We start from the raw sequence: 16,835 nt of genomic DNA on the forward strand, positions 1-16,835 counted from the left end.
TGTGGGGGTAATAGAGAAGCAAATCACCTAAAGAATGAAGTCTGCAAGCATGAAAACACATTTTCATGATTGCCTTGGCAGGAAGCCTGCATGCTCTCGTACCAGAGCTGTGAATATTCCATGGGATGAAGGAGCTGCTCGCTCAGCAGAGGGGCACTGTCCGTGTGAGTGCTCGTCTCTTTTCTGAGTCCCCCAAAAGAACATGTATGTGCTGGGAAAAAAAACCCTCAAACCATCCATAATCATTTGCATTTTCTGGTGTCTCAACTTTTCCAAAATATTCAGAAAATGAGAGAAGAATAAGAAGAATCAAATCAGTGGAATGAAGTTTGATGTCTGATAGAAGCAGCTATCAAGTGTTGTGAAGAGTCTGTGCAAGGAGTGGATTTTTGGCAGGCAGGTGGATAGGTGCTATTTTGGGTGGATGTGCAGACACAATCTGAATAGTTCTCCCATTGATTTTTAATTAGCAGTGGTACAGGATGGGGTGTCAGTGTCAGGCTGCTGCTCTCAGGAGTTCATCCAGGAAATTTGTCCAAGTCACAGCAACCTCTGTTGAAGTTTGCTTGCCTCTGCAGGAAGCCTTTTTTTACCATAGGGATATCCTGGGGCTTGTTCTGTATCGTTAATTGTCCTGTTAAGATGAGGAACAGAATTATCATGTATTTTTAACTAGCTTGAAGCTTTTTTTCAGAGGCATTTTTGGCTTTGCATCACTACTGCCTACATTTCGTTTTTCTTTTTAGAGGATTTCTGATACCCAGTACATAGCTGGCATCTATACTATTGTTTCCTATCAAAATAAAACAGCTTTCAAGTTTGTAATTAATTTGGAGAGTTTTTCAGAAAATGGTTAGATTTTTCAAAGAAGCACATGAGTTTGCAAACTTAGCAAACTTTGTCTGGAATGAAAATCTTCCTGTGATATTAGGAAAATAGAAGTTGTCCACTGTAGGCCCATTATCAGGATAGCAGAGATTCTGCTAATTTGATAACAGTGTTGTAGCTTAAATGACTTAAAAATGTTGACATAAGATACCTGAAAGCCTAATGCCACCATATTTACTGTAGATGCCAAAAAATTCTTCAATAGGAAATTATTATGCCACTGGGGACAGTCTTATTTCCTGCAGGTTAGCTATTACAAATATCAGTTTTTTTCCCTCTGGAAAAATATTTACATTTTCTGGCTATACATCCGTTTGTTTGTTTTACTTAAGCAAAATGCAGGAGGTCTGAAAAACCTTTCTGTGAGTTGTGTTTGAAATTTTTTTAGTGTTAAACTTCAAGAATATGATGTGATATTCAAACTTCTCACAGACTTGATAAGGAGAAATATCCTACTAAATAATTCAAGAGTGGATAGAAACCTTGGCAAAAGACCTGTGTCTGGATCCCTGGAGAGCTTCCAAACTTTGCTTTTTCCCTTAAAATTAAACTTCGATAAAAATGGGTTGATTGCAAGGTTTAATTGTATAATGTGCTCTTCTAGGAGTTTATTTTCCAAATGTACTCACCTTTGATATGAAGTCCACCAAGTGTTATTGGGTGTCAATCTTGGAGCCATTTTGTGCTCTTCCCTAAGATCCAGTGGTTTCGTGTCATTCATAGTGTTGTAGCCTCAGTGGCTAGAACTCCATTTTCTTCACAGTGCACATGCTTGTTAAAACACTCCGATGGCAGTGCTTTTAGTTTACTCCAAAAAATGGAGGCATCTCAGTTGTTTATGTTCAGTTATTTGAAGGCTGAAAAGAAAATTACGTATTTGAAGACAAGCTAAGTTTTATTAGCTGCTGCTGCTACCATGGAGAAGATCAACCATTATATTCAGCATATGCCTGTAAAATACTGCACAAAAGTATCCATGCAGACCTACTTCTGGCATCCCAAGGACACCAGGGGAAGAGAAGAAGTTTCCTTGGCTGCTGCCTGTGTGCATGTCTGGCTGCAACAGCGTGGCTTGTCCAGCTGGGACTCCGAAGAGCTCCTCTCTCCAGTGAGCCAGGTGGCCAGGGAGCCCCTGTCTTTTTTTTCCCTGTTCACAGGTTCCAAGTGTGTGCAGCGCTGTGTATTTTTACTTGGAGACTAACTGCATTTATTTTTGTTCTCCCCCCCTCCTCGCATAGCTCAACAAGCAGCAGCTGCAGGTACTGAAGGAACGTTTCCAGGCCTTTCTGAACGGGGAGACACAAATCGTAGCAGATGAAGCATTTTGCAACGCTGTGCGGAGCTACTATGAGGTACGCTGTGTGCTTTGTTCTCTCTGTTATGTTCATAGTATGCCTTTTAATGCAGATACAAGGAAAGTAATTTTAAGTTTCAAAGGCTGTGAACTTCCTAGAAACTATTTCCTCCTAAACCAGCTTTGCTGTTTTAGAAGTTGAAATCTGCTGCCTGAGCGCAAGAGAGAAACTGAACTGGGAAATAGCCACCCTTTTTTAAGGGAAAAAATTTATAAGAGAAGATAAAATGAAAAACCCCTGGTGCTAAAAATCTTCCTGGCAGCACTTGATACAACTAGGCACTGCTATCTTTATCTCCATATGTCCAAGGTAGCTCTTTTAATCGGCACTTTGTAAGTTACCATCCTGAGAAATATGTCTTCAGATTTTTAGTTACCATGCAGAAGGTTTTGGTGAAGACCTGCCTGTTGCCATCCAAAAGAACAGAAGGTTTCCATGCAGACGGGCCAGCTCTCACAACCTGCTGTGACCTCCCAGGCATGTTCAGTGCCTACAGTCCCAGTGCAGATCTGTAGGTGAAGTTTTAATTGCTCGAGGGACAGGTCCAGTTCCAAACTAGAGGACAGCTCCCTCTCCATCAGCAGCATAGGGCTAGTGAATTATCTTGTTACTCTTAGTAAATGTTCCTGTGTTTTAACTTTGCTTCCTCGAACTTCTGACCTGCTCAATGAATGAAAAAGGCTGGATGTTAAACTTCTATGCCTTTTGAGACATCTCCCTTCATATTTCAGCCTACCACAATTTTTTTTTTTCAAAATTAGCTTTATTTTTGGTATATTATTTGTTCATTTTTCCTGTCAGCTATTGTTTGCTAGTGAATTACTTTTTCCTTAAGCAGAAAAAGATGTAATTTATGTCCTATCTTGGTTTTATCTACAATAAATTATATTGCACAAGAAAAAAAGGGAGGGATGGGCAAATGTTTTCCTTCTTTGCTGCAATCATAGACTCAGTGTGTAGAAATAAGAATTTGTATAGAAACCATAAAACTCAGTATAAGTTTTCCCATATTATGGTCTGATCACTGCTGTGGCATTTGAAATTAAGGAATTCTCACAAAAACACTCGTGAAAAGATGGGGATAGGTCTGCAGGTGAAACTACAATATTCTCAAGGTACTATTTTAGGTGTGTGAGAACATGACAGAAGTGGCTAGAAGGTAATCCATTTTTCTGTATAGCCAATGGAGAAGTTAAGGCTGGGAGGAAGGACAGTTTGGAGGAAGGTGCAGGGCAACGCTGGGCTAGTTAGTGACCCAGCAATAGGTTTCAGAGTAGGGGGATGTCTCAAGACACTGAACATAGGGTAGAAGTGAAAAGGACTTAAAGTTTCATTCTTCAGCACACTGTGTAAAAAGCTTGATGTCTTAGAGTAAGTAGTCTGCAAAGGATGTGATAGTGAATAAAAATTATTTGAAAATAAATGTCTAAACTTTAACTATTCTGTTAAGATTTACTTCATGCTTTTTTAATGAATTTTAAGACACGTTGAGAACTGGTTTTTAGCATGTCTGCTCTTGCAGTGAAAGGCTGTGCATAATAATCTAAGATAGCCTTGTAAAATGAAAAGCTCAAATTTTCCAGCTATTTTCAGACATTCACCATTTTGAATTAAGTGTTTTGGGTGTCTGGTTTCAAACAGAGAATTCCAGAACTCTCAGCATGATTGTCAAGGATACAATGGCACCAAAAGCTTCAGCCTGTGTTAATATACCATGAACTGATATACCGGCTGTAATTTCAGTCTTTTTTTATTTGTTTATCCCAGCCTCCCAATTCCATTTTGCATTCTTTCCACAGACTTCCTTCCAGACTTGCACAGCCCTTTCAAGTTGTGCAGTTTGAGTCAGCATTTGCTAATGATTTTTAATTTCTTTTCAGGGTTGTAGTAAATAGTTACCAGAGGATTTAATGACCAGTGCAATGGTGGAATCCAGCTGGAGACTTATTTTAAGTTACTGCTTCTCTTTAACTCATTTTAATCCAGTTTTATGCATCTAATTAGATATTCCCATCTTTACTTGTATGTTTCTCTTGCACCTTTTTCCTTATCTTTGCTACCCATTGGTTGAAACTATTAGTCTCTATTACTTCTTTGTGTGTTCTGTTGATGCTGGGCTTTGGTGCTTTCTCCTCTCTATGTCTACCACACATGGTCCATCACATTTTCCATGTTTGTTTGTTAGTGCTTAGAATCATGGGCATCTTCATTGTTCCTGCCATGCAGCATCTTACAAACTTCCATGTTCATTTCCGTATACTTTAGTTGCTCACCTATAGTTTAATCTTACCTGGCAGGGCAGGAAAGAAGTACGTGGTATGCTCATTAATTATTTTGTTCTGAAAATCATTAACTTGCCTTAAATCCTATGCAGTAGTCATGGTTTGAGAGTTATAGTAATATTGTTGGCAGATCCAGAATATATTCATTACCGTAGTTGATTTTCTACTTTGGGTGTGAAAGAGAAGGTGTGTTTTGGGGATGTGACATAAATTCTATATCAGTAGTTGCAGGTGTTTTCACTGTAATCTGTAATTAATGAGTTTGTTTAGACTGTGTCCTCTTAAGAATCTTTAAAAAAAGCTCCAAGGATTTAGGAACTAACTATTGCTAAGTCTTTGATTTACTTTTTTATAAATATTTGCAGAAAGAGTGATTTGTTTGCTAAATAAATAAATATGAATTTCAGCATTAATTTCACTAGGCTGTAAGTCATGCTCCTGTGTCAGAACTACTTGGGAAGTTTACACCAGTCAAGTTTTTTGCCTTATTTCCTCCACTATGCCTTTTCCAATGCTGCTGTGGTTTTTATGATTATGTATGAATAATTTGGCATCAGTTTTCATTCATCTTAAAAATGTAGTAGAAAAAAAATCATATTCATAGGAAAAGTTACATAAATTCTTCTTTAACTCTCCAGAAAAGGTTATTTTCACGTTCTGTGTAATCTCCCCCTAGAATTCCACCACATTTTCTGAAAGCCGCACTGAAATTTAGCGTGCTTCTTTTTTGTATACATGAAAGCATGATTATCTTGTTTTTCTCTTCAATCTCAGTTTAGAGAAGGTATGGAAATGTTTACTCTTTCTGAAATCCTTGTCTCAGAATTATCATGGGATTTTATTTTTTGTGTGTGGAAAATTCCATTACAGACATTGAGCCAGATTCTAATCAGTAGAACATCAGATGCTAGTGCTGCTTTTCAGATAAAGAGAAAAATTCAATCACATGGCAATTTTTTATGAGTAATTATATTGGACACACTGCTAAGTATAAAATTAAGTGAGAAAGTGACTTATGAAATGAAATCCTTTTTTTTTCCTTCAACCCTGTATTTTAAAAACTTGTCTGTGAAATAGTACATAATCTTTCATTCATCAGTCTTGCGTGCTCCTTCACTGAGGTTGGAAAATGCTGTTGGGCAGAGCCCTGAAAGGTTTATTCTCCACCTTTAATATACTTACCTCTAATAGGTATGCATATACCTTGGGCTAAACTCACAGTGCTAATCCTTTGGTCTTGAATGTATGCAGCCTTAGGTATCAGTAAAATGGGTGCAAAGAATTGTAATGAATATTTGAAGTGCTGTGGAAACTTTTTCAGTATTGTAATGATTGCAAGTTCTCAGGTTTTCAACTCTGCTTAAAGCAATGTGGAGCTGCAGGAAATACTCCATACTGGTGTTTTTCCTGTTTTTCTTGCTGTTCCATTTTAAATATGTGGTTCTAAGCCATGATTACTTCATGCTGCTTAAATCTGAATGTTAAATGCAGGATCTGTAATGCTTAGTACTGTGGGGTGTTTGAGAATTTAAAATCAGACTTTGTTCGACTCTACCAGTTTGCCTGTGATACAAAGATCATATTTAACATACCTTCTGTTTAAATTGAGGGGATTTGTGTACACAAACCTAGGTGTTAGTTTGGCACTGCTAGGCTGCCAAAAATGAACAAAAAGTAGAAAACAAATTAAATAAAAAAATAAGAAAAAGAAGAAGACCCATGTCATAGAATCACAGAATAATTTGAGTGGGAAGGGACTCTGAAGATCATGTAGTCCAATTTGCCTGCCACAGGCAGGGACATCTTTCACTAGATCAGTTGTTCAAAGTCCCATCCAACCTGACTTTGAGGGCTTCCAGCAATGGGGCATCTAAAAATTCTCTGGACAATCTGTGCCTGTATTTTGCCACCCTTATTACAAAAATTTCTTCCTTACATCCAACCCAAATCTACCTTTAACAGCTTTCTAAATGTAACAGAAAGCGTTCCTTGCCTCCATACCAGAGTGCATAGGTGGCACCTTTCATCTTTTGCAGGAAGTGGGCCAAGTGTCCTACAATTACCAAGGTCCTTTGGTACCTAATCCTGAACTGCTAATGCAAGTCCTTGCACTTATTCTTTGGAAAAGATGAATTCTGTTCATGAGAGCTTTTTTATATGAAGATCTTAAATGATTTGTTACTCTGTTAAAAAAGTTGGGGTATTTCTGTAAAGAAAGGAGTGAAATGATGCTATTTCTACCTGTGATTATGGAAAACTTGGTCTGATAATTTTTTGCATGTGCGAGCAGAAGGATCTCACTGGTGAAATGAGAAAGAGGACCCAGCTTTCTGGACTAGATGGTGCTTTGATTGCTTTTACAATTTTATTTTTACTATCAGCTATTTTAGGCTCACCATTTTTATTCAAGGCAACAAAAGGGATAGTTGATCCTGATGAATGTTTCAGAAATGAAGATGACTCCTAAAGGAAACAGAAAGCATTCATTAGAATCAAAACATAGCACATAAAAAATAAATAGTAATTAAATGTTGGAACATTATGGTTTTATATTATTGAGATAAAATAATGAAATCAGTAGATTAATAATTTATTTAAATACATTAGGTTAGTAAGTGTAGAAGATTACAGTTTCAGAGCATAAATCACTGTTGTCTGCTTTCATTTTTTAAAAAAGTCTGCATTGGTATACACATATGTTTAAGGATGTGGGCTTTTTGCTCTGTTCAGGTTCTCTTCAAAAATCTGAGTACTACACCAGCATGGGATTTATGGTTGGTACAGTCCATTTGGAGAAGTTGTTTCAAAAGGATGCTTTTTTATATTAACTTTAGGATAACTTGTGGTTTGCCTTGTGAGGATGCCTTTCGACACCAGATACATTTGTAGTTGCCACCTATTAGCACTTCCACAGTTTACTTCCAGTTGCTTGAAAACATGGTCAGACTTGAGGTCAGTGTAATATTCTATGGGTTCTGTTATTGTAGTTGTCTGGTGTAGGCCAGTTCTTTGAAAAGCTTCATAGAAGTTTCAGGGCACCCCTCGGAAAGATGCATAACACAGGTTTATTTAGGTCATCCGCTTTGTTAAGAAGCTCTAATGCCTTCAGTGTTTTGGATCACCAGCCACAATTTGGCATTTAATGGAGATTGTCTCACTGTTAGCAGTATAATTATTTTCCTGAAAGAAAATAAGTGAGGGGGAGATAAGATACAACAAGTTAAAACGTGCTTTGCATGATCTGGACCTCTTCCATGCTAAGGAGAGACCTGATAGAGTGGAACTGCAGGGTTTGTGATGTGCAGCTGTCTCTTGAGAGTGCTGTTGTGTTGCTGCTGCATGGAAAGTGTATCGGTGCTGAAATCCACAAAGCCTCTTGCTTTACACATAACTACATGTAACTATTTGTGTTTTCAGACTGGAACTCCCCTTTTCACTCTCACCTGCATGGTGTCAGAGAGGCTGTACATCTGCACAGAAACATACAGCTACCATTGAAACTGTGTTTGTCCAGTCTCTCTGGACACTGTATTTGTGGATGATCACTATTCATTTGAGGATGCCACAAGATTTCTGTATTAGCATGGTTGTAAAAGACCTCTGTTTCAAACTTTTAAATTAGGCAGGTGGTTGATGGATAGAGTTTAGTGCATTACTTATACCAGTCCTTTGATTTGGATGTGCTGATAGGAAGACAGAAAGGAATGGATGTAGATTTAAAAAGTTTCCAGTAATGGTATCCATTTTTTGTTTTTTTGGTGACTGTTGTTGTCCCAGGCAAAGCAGGTCTTGTAGGTCTGACATTACACTGCAAAGGTAATTAGTGTTGGGTAGTGAGGTATGTCTCTACTGTAGTAAGCATTATGTGATGTCAGCTACTTGTTTGTTAGATAAATTCTGAATGTCTATTAATCTGAACAAACCAATTAGAAAACCAGCAATGGCCCACAGTGTTACACAACAGTGAATTTGGTCTGCTTTGCTTAATTGTTTTCTTCCCTAATCTCACTTCTGTTTTACTCAGTCTCAGAGGAAAACAAAACTTATCTGGACTTTGGTTTTGCAGTTAACAGCATGTTGCACTGAAACATAGACTATACATGTTTTTGTTGATGCTGTCTTCTGGACAGCTAAAGGCGGTGAGTATTTTTTCAGCTAGCCTGTTACTAGGAGAAAATGTGACAGTTTAATGTCCCATCTGCCAAAATCTTGCAGGAGATACTAACATTTTTTAAATTTGAAAATCATTATGTGGAAGGATTTTTCTTTCACTTCATGATGAAAGGATGATAACTCTTCATCTTTTCCAGTTATCCTTCCTGCTACCTCTTCCAGGTTTCAGCACAGAGCCCTTAAAGTCCTCTAGATGTGGAAATAAAATCACAAAATATTTCATTAGGGTTACGTTAGTGCCGATGAATTTTCTTTTGTGCCTTTATATCATGACATCTGTGTGTCACAATTCCATTCAACAATATCTCAGGGAGTCTCCAAATCATTGTGGAACAACAGGACACTTCTTTCCTCCTTTTAGCAGCAAAACAGACATTCAGCCACAACTGAATTTCTGTCTCTCTCTGTGTCCAGAGAGAGGTGTGTAGTTTCACCTTAATAGTACACTTGAAGTATGTCAGTACATGTGAAAATTATAAGATGCTTATGGACTCTGTTTAAGCCAAAAATTTACTCTGTATATTTTTTCGCTTACTCTTGGATTTCTAGATGGTGGGATAAGTAACTTTTGTTTTCATGTTTTAATTGAAGCTCTCTGTCACTATTTTACTTTGTATTAGAAAGCTTTACCCATCAAACCCTTAGAGCTGTGTGACTTCTCAAAATCTTTTAAACTTAAAAGTAATATCTTGAAAAAGTGTGGTTAGTGGTGAATTCTTAATCTCTAAGTAAACCAAGCTAGAGAAGGCATGGAAGTAAGGGCTAGAAAAAGTCAGAAAATGCATGGCTGAAATCCAGAAATCAGTAAATGAGAAGTGGGGCTTTAAATTCCAACTGATCTCTCTCAACTGAATTTCAAATCTGTTCTGATACTAATTTCAAAAGCCAACAGCAAATTCTTATATCTTGAGAAATATAAAGGCAGAACACAGACAGTGATGATGTAAATATTTTCTGAGTGATTTTTTTTCCAAGTATTGCTTGATTAACATTTCCCACCATGGGGTATTTCTGAAAAGCTGTATTGGAAAACAAGATTTGTCTCAAGCTTTTATTTCCTTAAGTACTGTAGAGACACTTTTTCTATTTCACGTTGCCTTAAAAAAGCTATCCTCACTGAGCAAGCAAGAGGTTTCTTCAAAGTTAAATGCAGGCATAACATTTCTATCCACCCAAGATTCTCAACAAGAAACAACATTATCTTAAACAGAGCATAGTAGGAGAAACAGATTACCAAGTCTGTTCCAGTTACTGAATGCCTTCTTCAAGCATTGCTAGTGAACAGCAACTACCTCATTAAGGAAACTTTCTTTCCACTTGGTCTTGCCATTAAACCATTTCTCCTAATTTCCTCATTCAGATTGTCCTATTAACTTAAACTCACTGCTTTAATTTAAGGTTGTTGCTTAGCTTGCTTTGTTTTAAATGTGAAGTGTACAATCCCTTATTTTATTGAATTATCATTTTATATAAATGTGTCTGTCTTATGCCTCCTTAGCAAAACAAAAATACTGAGCAAATTGCATATTCTTAATCTGTAGTATAAATTTTATATCAGGCATTTATTATGGTCCCTCTTTGGACCTTTAATTTTCTTATTTCTTAGGGTTGCAAACACAGTCCCAAATCCTGGTGTGGTTCTGATACTTTGTGCTGCTTTATATTTTACTCTGTAATTCCTCTCATCCACGTAGTGATGGTCCTTAGAGAAGTGAGTGATCAGAAGGAATTTGAATTTTAAGAATAGTATAAAGGAAGAAGAATATGTCTGCAGGTGTTTTGAGCACGTGTTTAGGGCAGCAGTTCCCTGAGCTACCCTGTCTGTACCTCAGTTAGCTTGTCCAGGGCTGGCTTCTGTCTGTCTGCTTGCCAGCATGTGGTCAGAGATGTGCTCCAGCATTCAGAGCAGAGTCCCACACAGCCTGCTTGCTTGCAGAATTGCCAGTGCCTGGCAAGATGATTAAAGACCATGCTGCTGGTTTTTTGTTTTGTTTTTTTTTCTTTTTTTCTTATGAAATAGTCAAAAGATGCAGTTCTGCATCTGTACTTAGAGATCCATATGGTCCTAGATGTGCATATGACTTGATTTCTCTGGACATCTTTGTGCTTCCTGGTATCTTAAGAACGGATGCCAAAGTAACTCACCATGCTACTGGTGCAGCACTTCCCAGCTAGAAAGCTGCAACTGGGTGCTTGGAACTTCTGAGTATCACTTTACTTGTGGAATCACATATCCTCTGAGCAGAGAGAGCCGTGGTTCTCCCAGGAAAATCCTGGGAAGCTGTATAGAAGCTGTGAGAAACTTAGAGGAAAGAATTCAAACAATTATTATCTCTCTCTCTGTAGTCATTGTTTATAGATGTAGTTCTCCAAAGTGTGCTATTCGTAGTTCGCCAACAGTGTGAGAAGTTTTCACTTCGAGACCTATCAAGTATCAGCTTAACAAATGAAACTGTAAAAGTCACAACTTCTTCCTAATAAACAGATTCTATTTCACCTTCTGATGAATAAAGTCTTTCATTCTGTCCCTAACTCAACATCAAGTACTTTCAGCATTTCCCCCCAGCTCGAATGTCAGCATGCTGATTGGCAGCCCAGCACGAGAAAAGGAATAATCTCCTGGGGATGAGACCTTGATATTTTTGTTTTATTTAAGTTTTCTGTTCTTGGTGTACTTTTCATGAACTAGGAAGGTTTTCCTTTGAGAGCAACAGGCATCCTTTGTTTCCATGTGTTGTGTCTCTGTAATTTTCTGTGATAAATATGCTTCATGAGTAATATGTTATCCTGCTCCTTGCATGCAGGTACTCCTGCAGCAGAGCCTTCCAAGTGTAAGAGTAAGAAGTATATTAATCAGAGATGAATTTTCAAGGACCAAACTTTTCTCAAATCTTTATTCCTGAGCAGCATAAGATTAGTCACAAACACTTATCTCCCTTTTTTGAGTCTATTCACTTGTAAGTCTCCTGTTCATTTGAACATGAACAATAAAAGGAGTACACCTTTGTCAGTTTATCTATTAAATTACAGCTTGTTTATTTCTTTCTCTTTCGGTTTATTTGTTCTCCTTGGTTTGTTTATGTCCAGACAATCTGGAGTGCTGTGGTAGAAATCTGTGGACAAATGGCAAGAGTCAGTATCCAAATACTATCCCTCCACTGTTTTACTGGTTGTCTCTGAATGCAATTCAGATTTTAATGCTTTCAAGAGTGTTTCCTTTATAAGTAGTTAAATTGCATGGAAGCAAAAGGAAACAAAGCAGATCTAAGTGCCTAGTTCTGTCCTGTTTTTTGCAGTGTTGTAATGAGCCGTGACACATGCAATGTAATCAGTAGTACTGAAATGCCCACTGAAACCTCTTTGGCTTTACTCTCTTGACATCTCTTATACCTTCCTCCAGGGCAGCAATGCAGTAGTCTTTTTTTTTGAGATAAATTTGCCAATTAGAAAATGTCATTAATTTTTGCCTTCAGATAAGTAATTTTGTAATTTTAAAGTTTAATCTTTCATAATGGAAAGCAAGTTACCTTCTTTTGTTGGCTTTTGAGCATTTTTAGATCAATAAAACTTAGCAGAAAACTATGAAAAAAACCACCAAAACAAAACAGCCACAGCATTTTTAAAACTTGATTTTAAAAAAAAGGCAACAAGCAAGTTTCCCAAACTTAGTAACATTCAAGCAGTGATATTGTGTCAGATCAAAATTCAAGATACTCAGAATCCTTTGTCAGATAGTGTCAAATCAAAGGAGATTCCTGATGAAAAAATAACAGGGCAGGGGAGGCTCATGCAAGGATTTCCAGAGTATCTTCTTCAATTCTAGTCATCAGGGCTCGGGGAGACCTTCTACCTGTCCACATTTCCATCACGGGTAACAGCTTAAAGCAATTAACCAGGTCTTCAGTTTTGCCTTTCAACAACAGGAAGAGCTTGTGGTTACAGTATTTGTATTGTTGCACGCACTTCTGTGTCTGGAAAATGAGCCTCGCATCAGTTGTTAAAATGTTACCTTGTCTCATTTCTCCTAAGTTTGTTTTTGGGAAGGCATATGGGTGATGTTTTAGAAGCCCTGTTGTCTTATGTCCCTCCACAATCAATTCCTCCAATGTAGTAAAGATGAATTAGTTACTGTCTGACGATTCTTTTTATGCTTGTGTTTGGAGAGAATAATAGGCTTAGAGAAGTAATCTTAAAATACAGGCATTTCTTCTGACAGTGGCATACTGTCCTAAAAATTTTACAGATATTCAGTTGTGGAAAGACCGAGTAAGCTGGTCCTTGGGACTCCTGTAACTGATATAAATTGTGTCGCTGGAGAAAAAAGTTCTTTTGAAACACCAATTCTGATCTGAGACTTACAGCAGTGATTAATTGTAAATGATCTCTGTTGGCTTATTCCAGCTCTCAGCCTTCTGACTGTGCTTCAGATATGCTGCAAATACAATTGAGAAAATGAAACAAGGGAACAAAAAGAAGTGATGCGTTCCATTTATCTCCCTGTGTTTCACTGCATGCTTTGAGCTGATGAGTCTTCTGTGCCTTAATTCTGGCAAGGGGCTCAGAGGAGAAGTAGGAGTGTGTCTCAAAGTGTGCTGGGAATCCATAGCCCCACCATGGCAGTGCAGCTCACTGTGATGCTTTTAGCTCTTCTTCCCTCTTGGACTACAGAGCACAACCATCAAGGCTCACTGGGAAGTAAGCTAAGGTTTTCATCCTTCTACATGAAAGACATTTACCACTTTTCTGATCCAACTAGCAGTGAGTACTGCTTCAGAAAGTCAATTTCTGCTGATGATGAACTGATCAGAAAGGAAAAGGTAAAATGTCCTTCTTCCCTATTTGGGTTCTCCTGATGCTGCCATTATGCTACTCTAAAATGTACTTACAGTTCATTGTGTTCAACACTGGTGTTGAACTTCAAAGCTAAGACTGAAATGAAGGTTAGATCCAAGTCCACACCAATCACAGGCCCTGAAGAGAAGATGAATAAAAGACCAAGAGGAATAAAAGCCATCACCCTCATGTGAGTAACAAGTTTCTCACCGTTTGAGAAGTTGGCTTTAAACACACAGACTCATGGTAGTGGCATTGGCCCAGTTATGTACGTATGCCAAAGTCCTTTTTTTGGACATCTCTGAAACAAAAGTTGAGATATCACCCCATGATCTACTTGAAAAGTATTCTCCTGGAAATACGCCTTGTTTCTGATATTAAGCAAGGAGAGCTCTTCTACATTTGAGGATGAACCCAGACAGAGTATGCAGCTTTTGTTTCCTTGGCAATATTCCAGAGATAGGTCTGAGAACTGCAGGTGGGCTGCATCCCTGCCATGTGCCAGCCTGATCACCATGACCCAACAGGTGCAGTTTGCATCTGACTGCACTCTGTAGGCCCGTGGAGACTGAATTGTCTGCCAGCATTATAAGACAGTTTGATGATGCAGAGGTCAGACTTCTATAACCAAAAAATGCCAGCAATAAAAGAAAAATTTACATATGAGAGATGCTATAACTATTTTAAGACCGCCTGTGGAGCAAAGATAAGGCCTCTGTGAACAGAGTCACTGAGAAATTTCCAGGCAGTTTGAGGGGAAGATGATTTAGCTTGTGAAATGCAGATTTGTGTTCTACTATTAACTCTGAGAAGAACTCTGTGTGTGTTATGAATGGAAAGGGGAGTTTTAAACAAGTGTTTATCTTTGCCCAGGCTTCTGGCAGTAGACAGTAACTTTACTGAGGCAGCCAGCACCCCAAAACCCCCTCTTGTTGCAAGTTCTTAATAATGCTGAATTAGATCTATTAAAAAATGAATTATTTATTTGATACACACAAATTTAACAGACATAAGACTTTAACAGATGACTTACTACACAGGATAAACAAACACTGCTAGTATATAAACAATACAGCCCAACTGAGTTACTTGTATTACAGCTAGTGAAGAAGTAGTTTAGATTAGGATTCAATGTATCTTACCATCCAGTTGCTGATGGGAGATACAGGTGATCCTTCCTCTCAATTTCCAGAAAAGTATCCAGGGAGATGCATCCAAACTTTGTGGAGAAGCTCTGCACATTTCCAGGGAGTGTGTAGGAGGCTTCTGTCTCTGATAGTTTGTGTAGCTTTTATAGCGTAAGGCAGTGACTTTCAGTCAATGATATTTAAATTTTCCCTCTGTCTACATCTGTTCTCCAGACCAAGAGGTTTATTCTCAGATGGGGGTCCCAGCCAGAGATAACCCAGTCAGGTTATCTCATCCAGATACAACAGCTGAACATGTTGGTAGAGAAGGGAAGGGGAGAGGAATGTCCTGCCACAGTGCTTCACTTCAGAATCAGAGAATCCCATTGATCACTGTGGATGTCTTCAGGCTTAGCATTGTTTTATTGCTCTTGTTCTGAATATGCATAGCAATTTCTCCTGACTTAAGTTTGAAGACTTGCAGGAGCTGTAGACTTCACAGTAATTATTTCTTTAAACCTGATTTCATCTACTGAAAGTAAAGGTGCATCTGTCTTTTCTAAAGTGAGACAGGAGGCAAATGCTACTTCCAAAATGTTCATGTTTAATCATAATGAAGTTGGAAAAGTTCTCCTGAAGGACTGAAAAAATGTGTAGGTAAATAGCATGTGGTACAGGGACGAGATTAACTGAACTCGTCAAGGAATGAGACATTCCTTTTAGAAGTAGATAAGCCCTGTGTATGTCTGTGAACCCAGACCTGATCCTTTGAAAAAATAATAGTGAATACATGTGGCAGGGGAGTCTGCAAAGCACAAGCAGGCGTAGACTGAAAGCTGTGCACAGTGCAAGCAGTAATAAGATGTCCTTCTTATTACTGTTTGTTTAGAGAGGGGGTAAAAAACCTTTTTTACTGAAAGCTCTTAAAATGTACTGAGGTTAACAATGTAGAAAATGTTCCTTATTATTGTCTGCAAATTTAATTTTTGGCGATGGTCTTAATTTGCTTGTTAGCCTAAGTTAGAAGAGTTAATGAATGTTAAGTTCATGCTGTTGAACTGTCAGAAAAGGTTATGGTTAAACAACAGTGTGGACATGTTAACAGCTTTTGTTAAAGACTGTTCCCTTTCCACTCAACTGACTTTGACACGGGAGTTGGTTATTTGAAAAGGAAGTCTATTTTTCCTGTCAAAGTATTGTTACATTGTCTAATGACAGTCTCTGAGCTGGAGTTTGTTACCTTCAGCACCGAAAGACTCTTGATACTCATACTAAAGCAGCCTTGCTGCATTTTTATTTCCTTGTTCTCTGCGTAGAGCAGGGTAGCAGAAAGGTCTCCTGCACCAGCTGAGTGTTCAAGTCCATTGCTTTGTTTGAGGAAATGCCCAGGACTTTAGTGTCCAGCATTATTTTGCTGGATACCAGTGTAAAAACTGAATAATATTTGTTAGACTGTTTGAACTATTGGAAGCATTTAACTCAGTCTTTGTTGATTCTTTAAAACATTTATTTGTTTACCTTTAAAATGCGTTTCTAAATTTTGCAGATCTGTGATCATGAAACAGTTGCTGTTCTGGTTGAAATCAACTGGAGGCATAAGCCTCAGAATGAGTACAAAATACCTCACCTACTATGGTAGGGGGTGAGAGTGTGTGTATGCAGGAGTGTGTTGGATTTTGGGGGGGGGGGCATTTGTTCATTAACCGAGAAAGCTTTGTGGTGAAAGAAGGTGAAGTGGGTCTGGAATATAGAGAAGCTTGAAATGGAACTCAGAAAAAGTCACAAAATGACACTTCTAAAGGTGATTTCTGTAAAATGTTCTTGGTGCTTGTAATTCACATGTTGCTGCGTGATGGGATCCAGCTGCTACCTGTCACCCTGATCATGGGTCAGACAGATGGCCTAAGTATGGCCCATTAGTGAAATAAAATGCATTCCTGAAAAACAACTGCAAGGAAGGCTGCTTATGTTAAAAATTCAGCACACATTTAGCTAATTAATAGAGCTTCAGCAAGGGACTCATCACATTAGAGCCTTCAGAATTTGATTTAATCTGGACTAGAGCAGCATATCAGGCTACATTTTGTAGAAATGCTAAGGTTCTGGTGCTCACATTTGAATTGACAAGTCTGTTTAAATTAGAAATCCTCCTCAAGTTGTTACATCTGTGCCAAGTT

At 38.2% G+C, this 16,835-nt stretch overlaps 1 protein-coding gene across 3 annotated transcripts in view; it reads left to right on the forward strand.

Moving 5' to 3' along the window:
* Window positions 1-16,835, forward strand: part of CADPS2 (calcium dependent secretion activator 2) — a 280,371-nt gene that overhangs the window by 53,273 nt on the left and 210,263 nt on the right. For all 3 annotated transcript variants that reach the window (XM_041405503.1, XM_041405505.1, XM_041405506.1), the window contains exon 2: window positions 2,127-2,240. In XM_041405503.1, the coding sequence (XP_041261437.1) occupies window positions 2,127-2,240 (114 nt within the window). The remainder of the gene's footprint in view (window positions 1-2,126; window positions 2,241-16,835) is intronic.

Source organism: Onychostruthus taczanowskii, unplaced genomic scaffold (genome assembly GCF_017590055.1).
Source record: "Onychostruthus taczanowskii isolate IOZ18803 unplaced genomic scaffold, ASM1759005v1 scaffold23, whole genome shotgun sequence".
NCBI lineage: Eukaryota > Metazoa > Chordata > Aves > Passeriformes > Passeridae > Onychostruthus > Onychostruthus taczanowskii.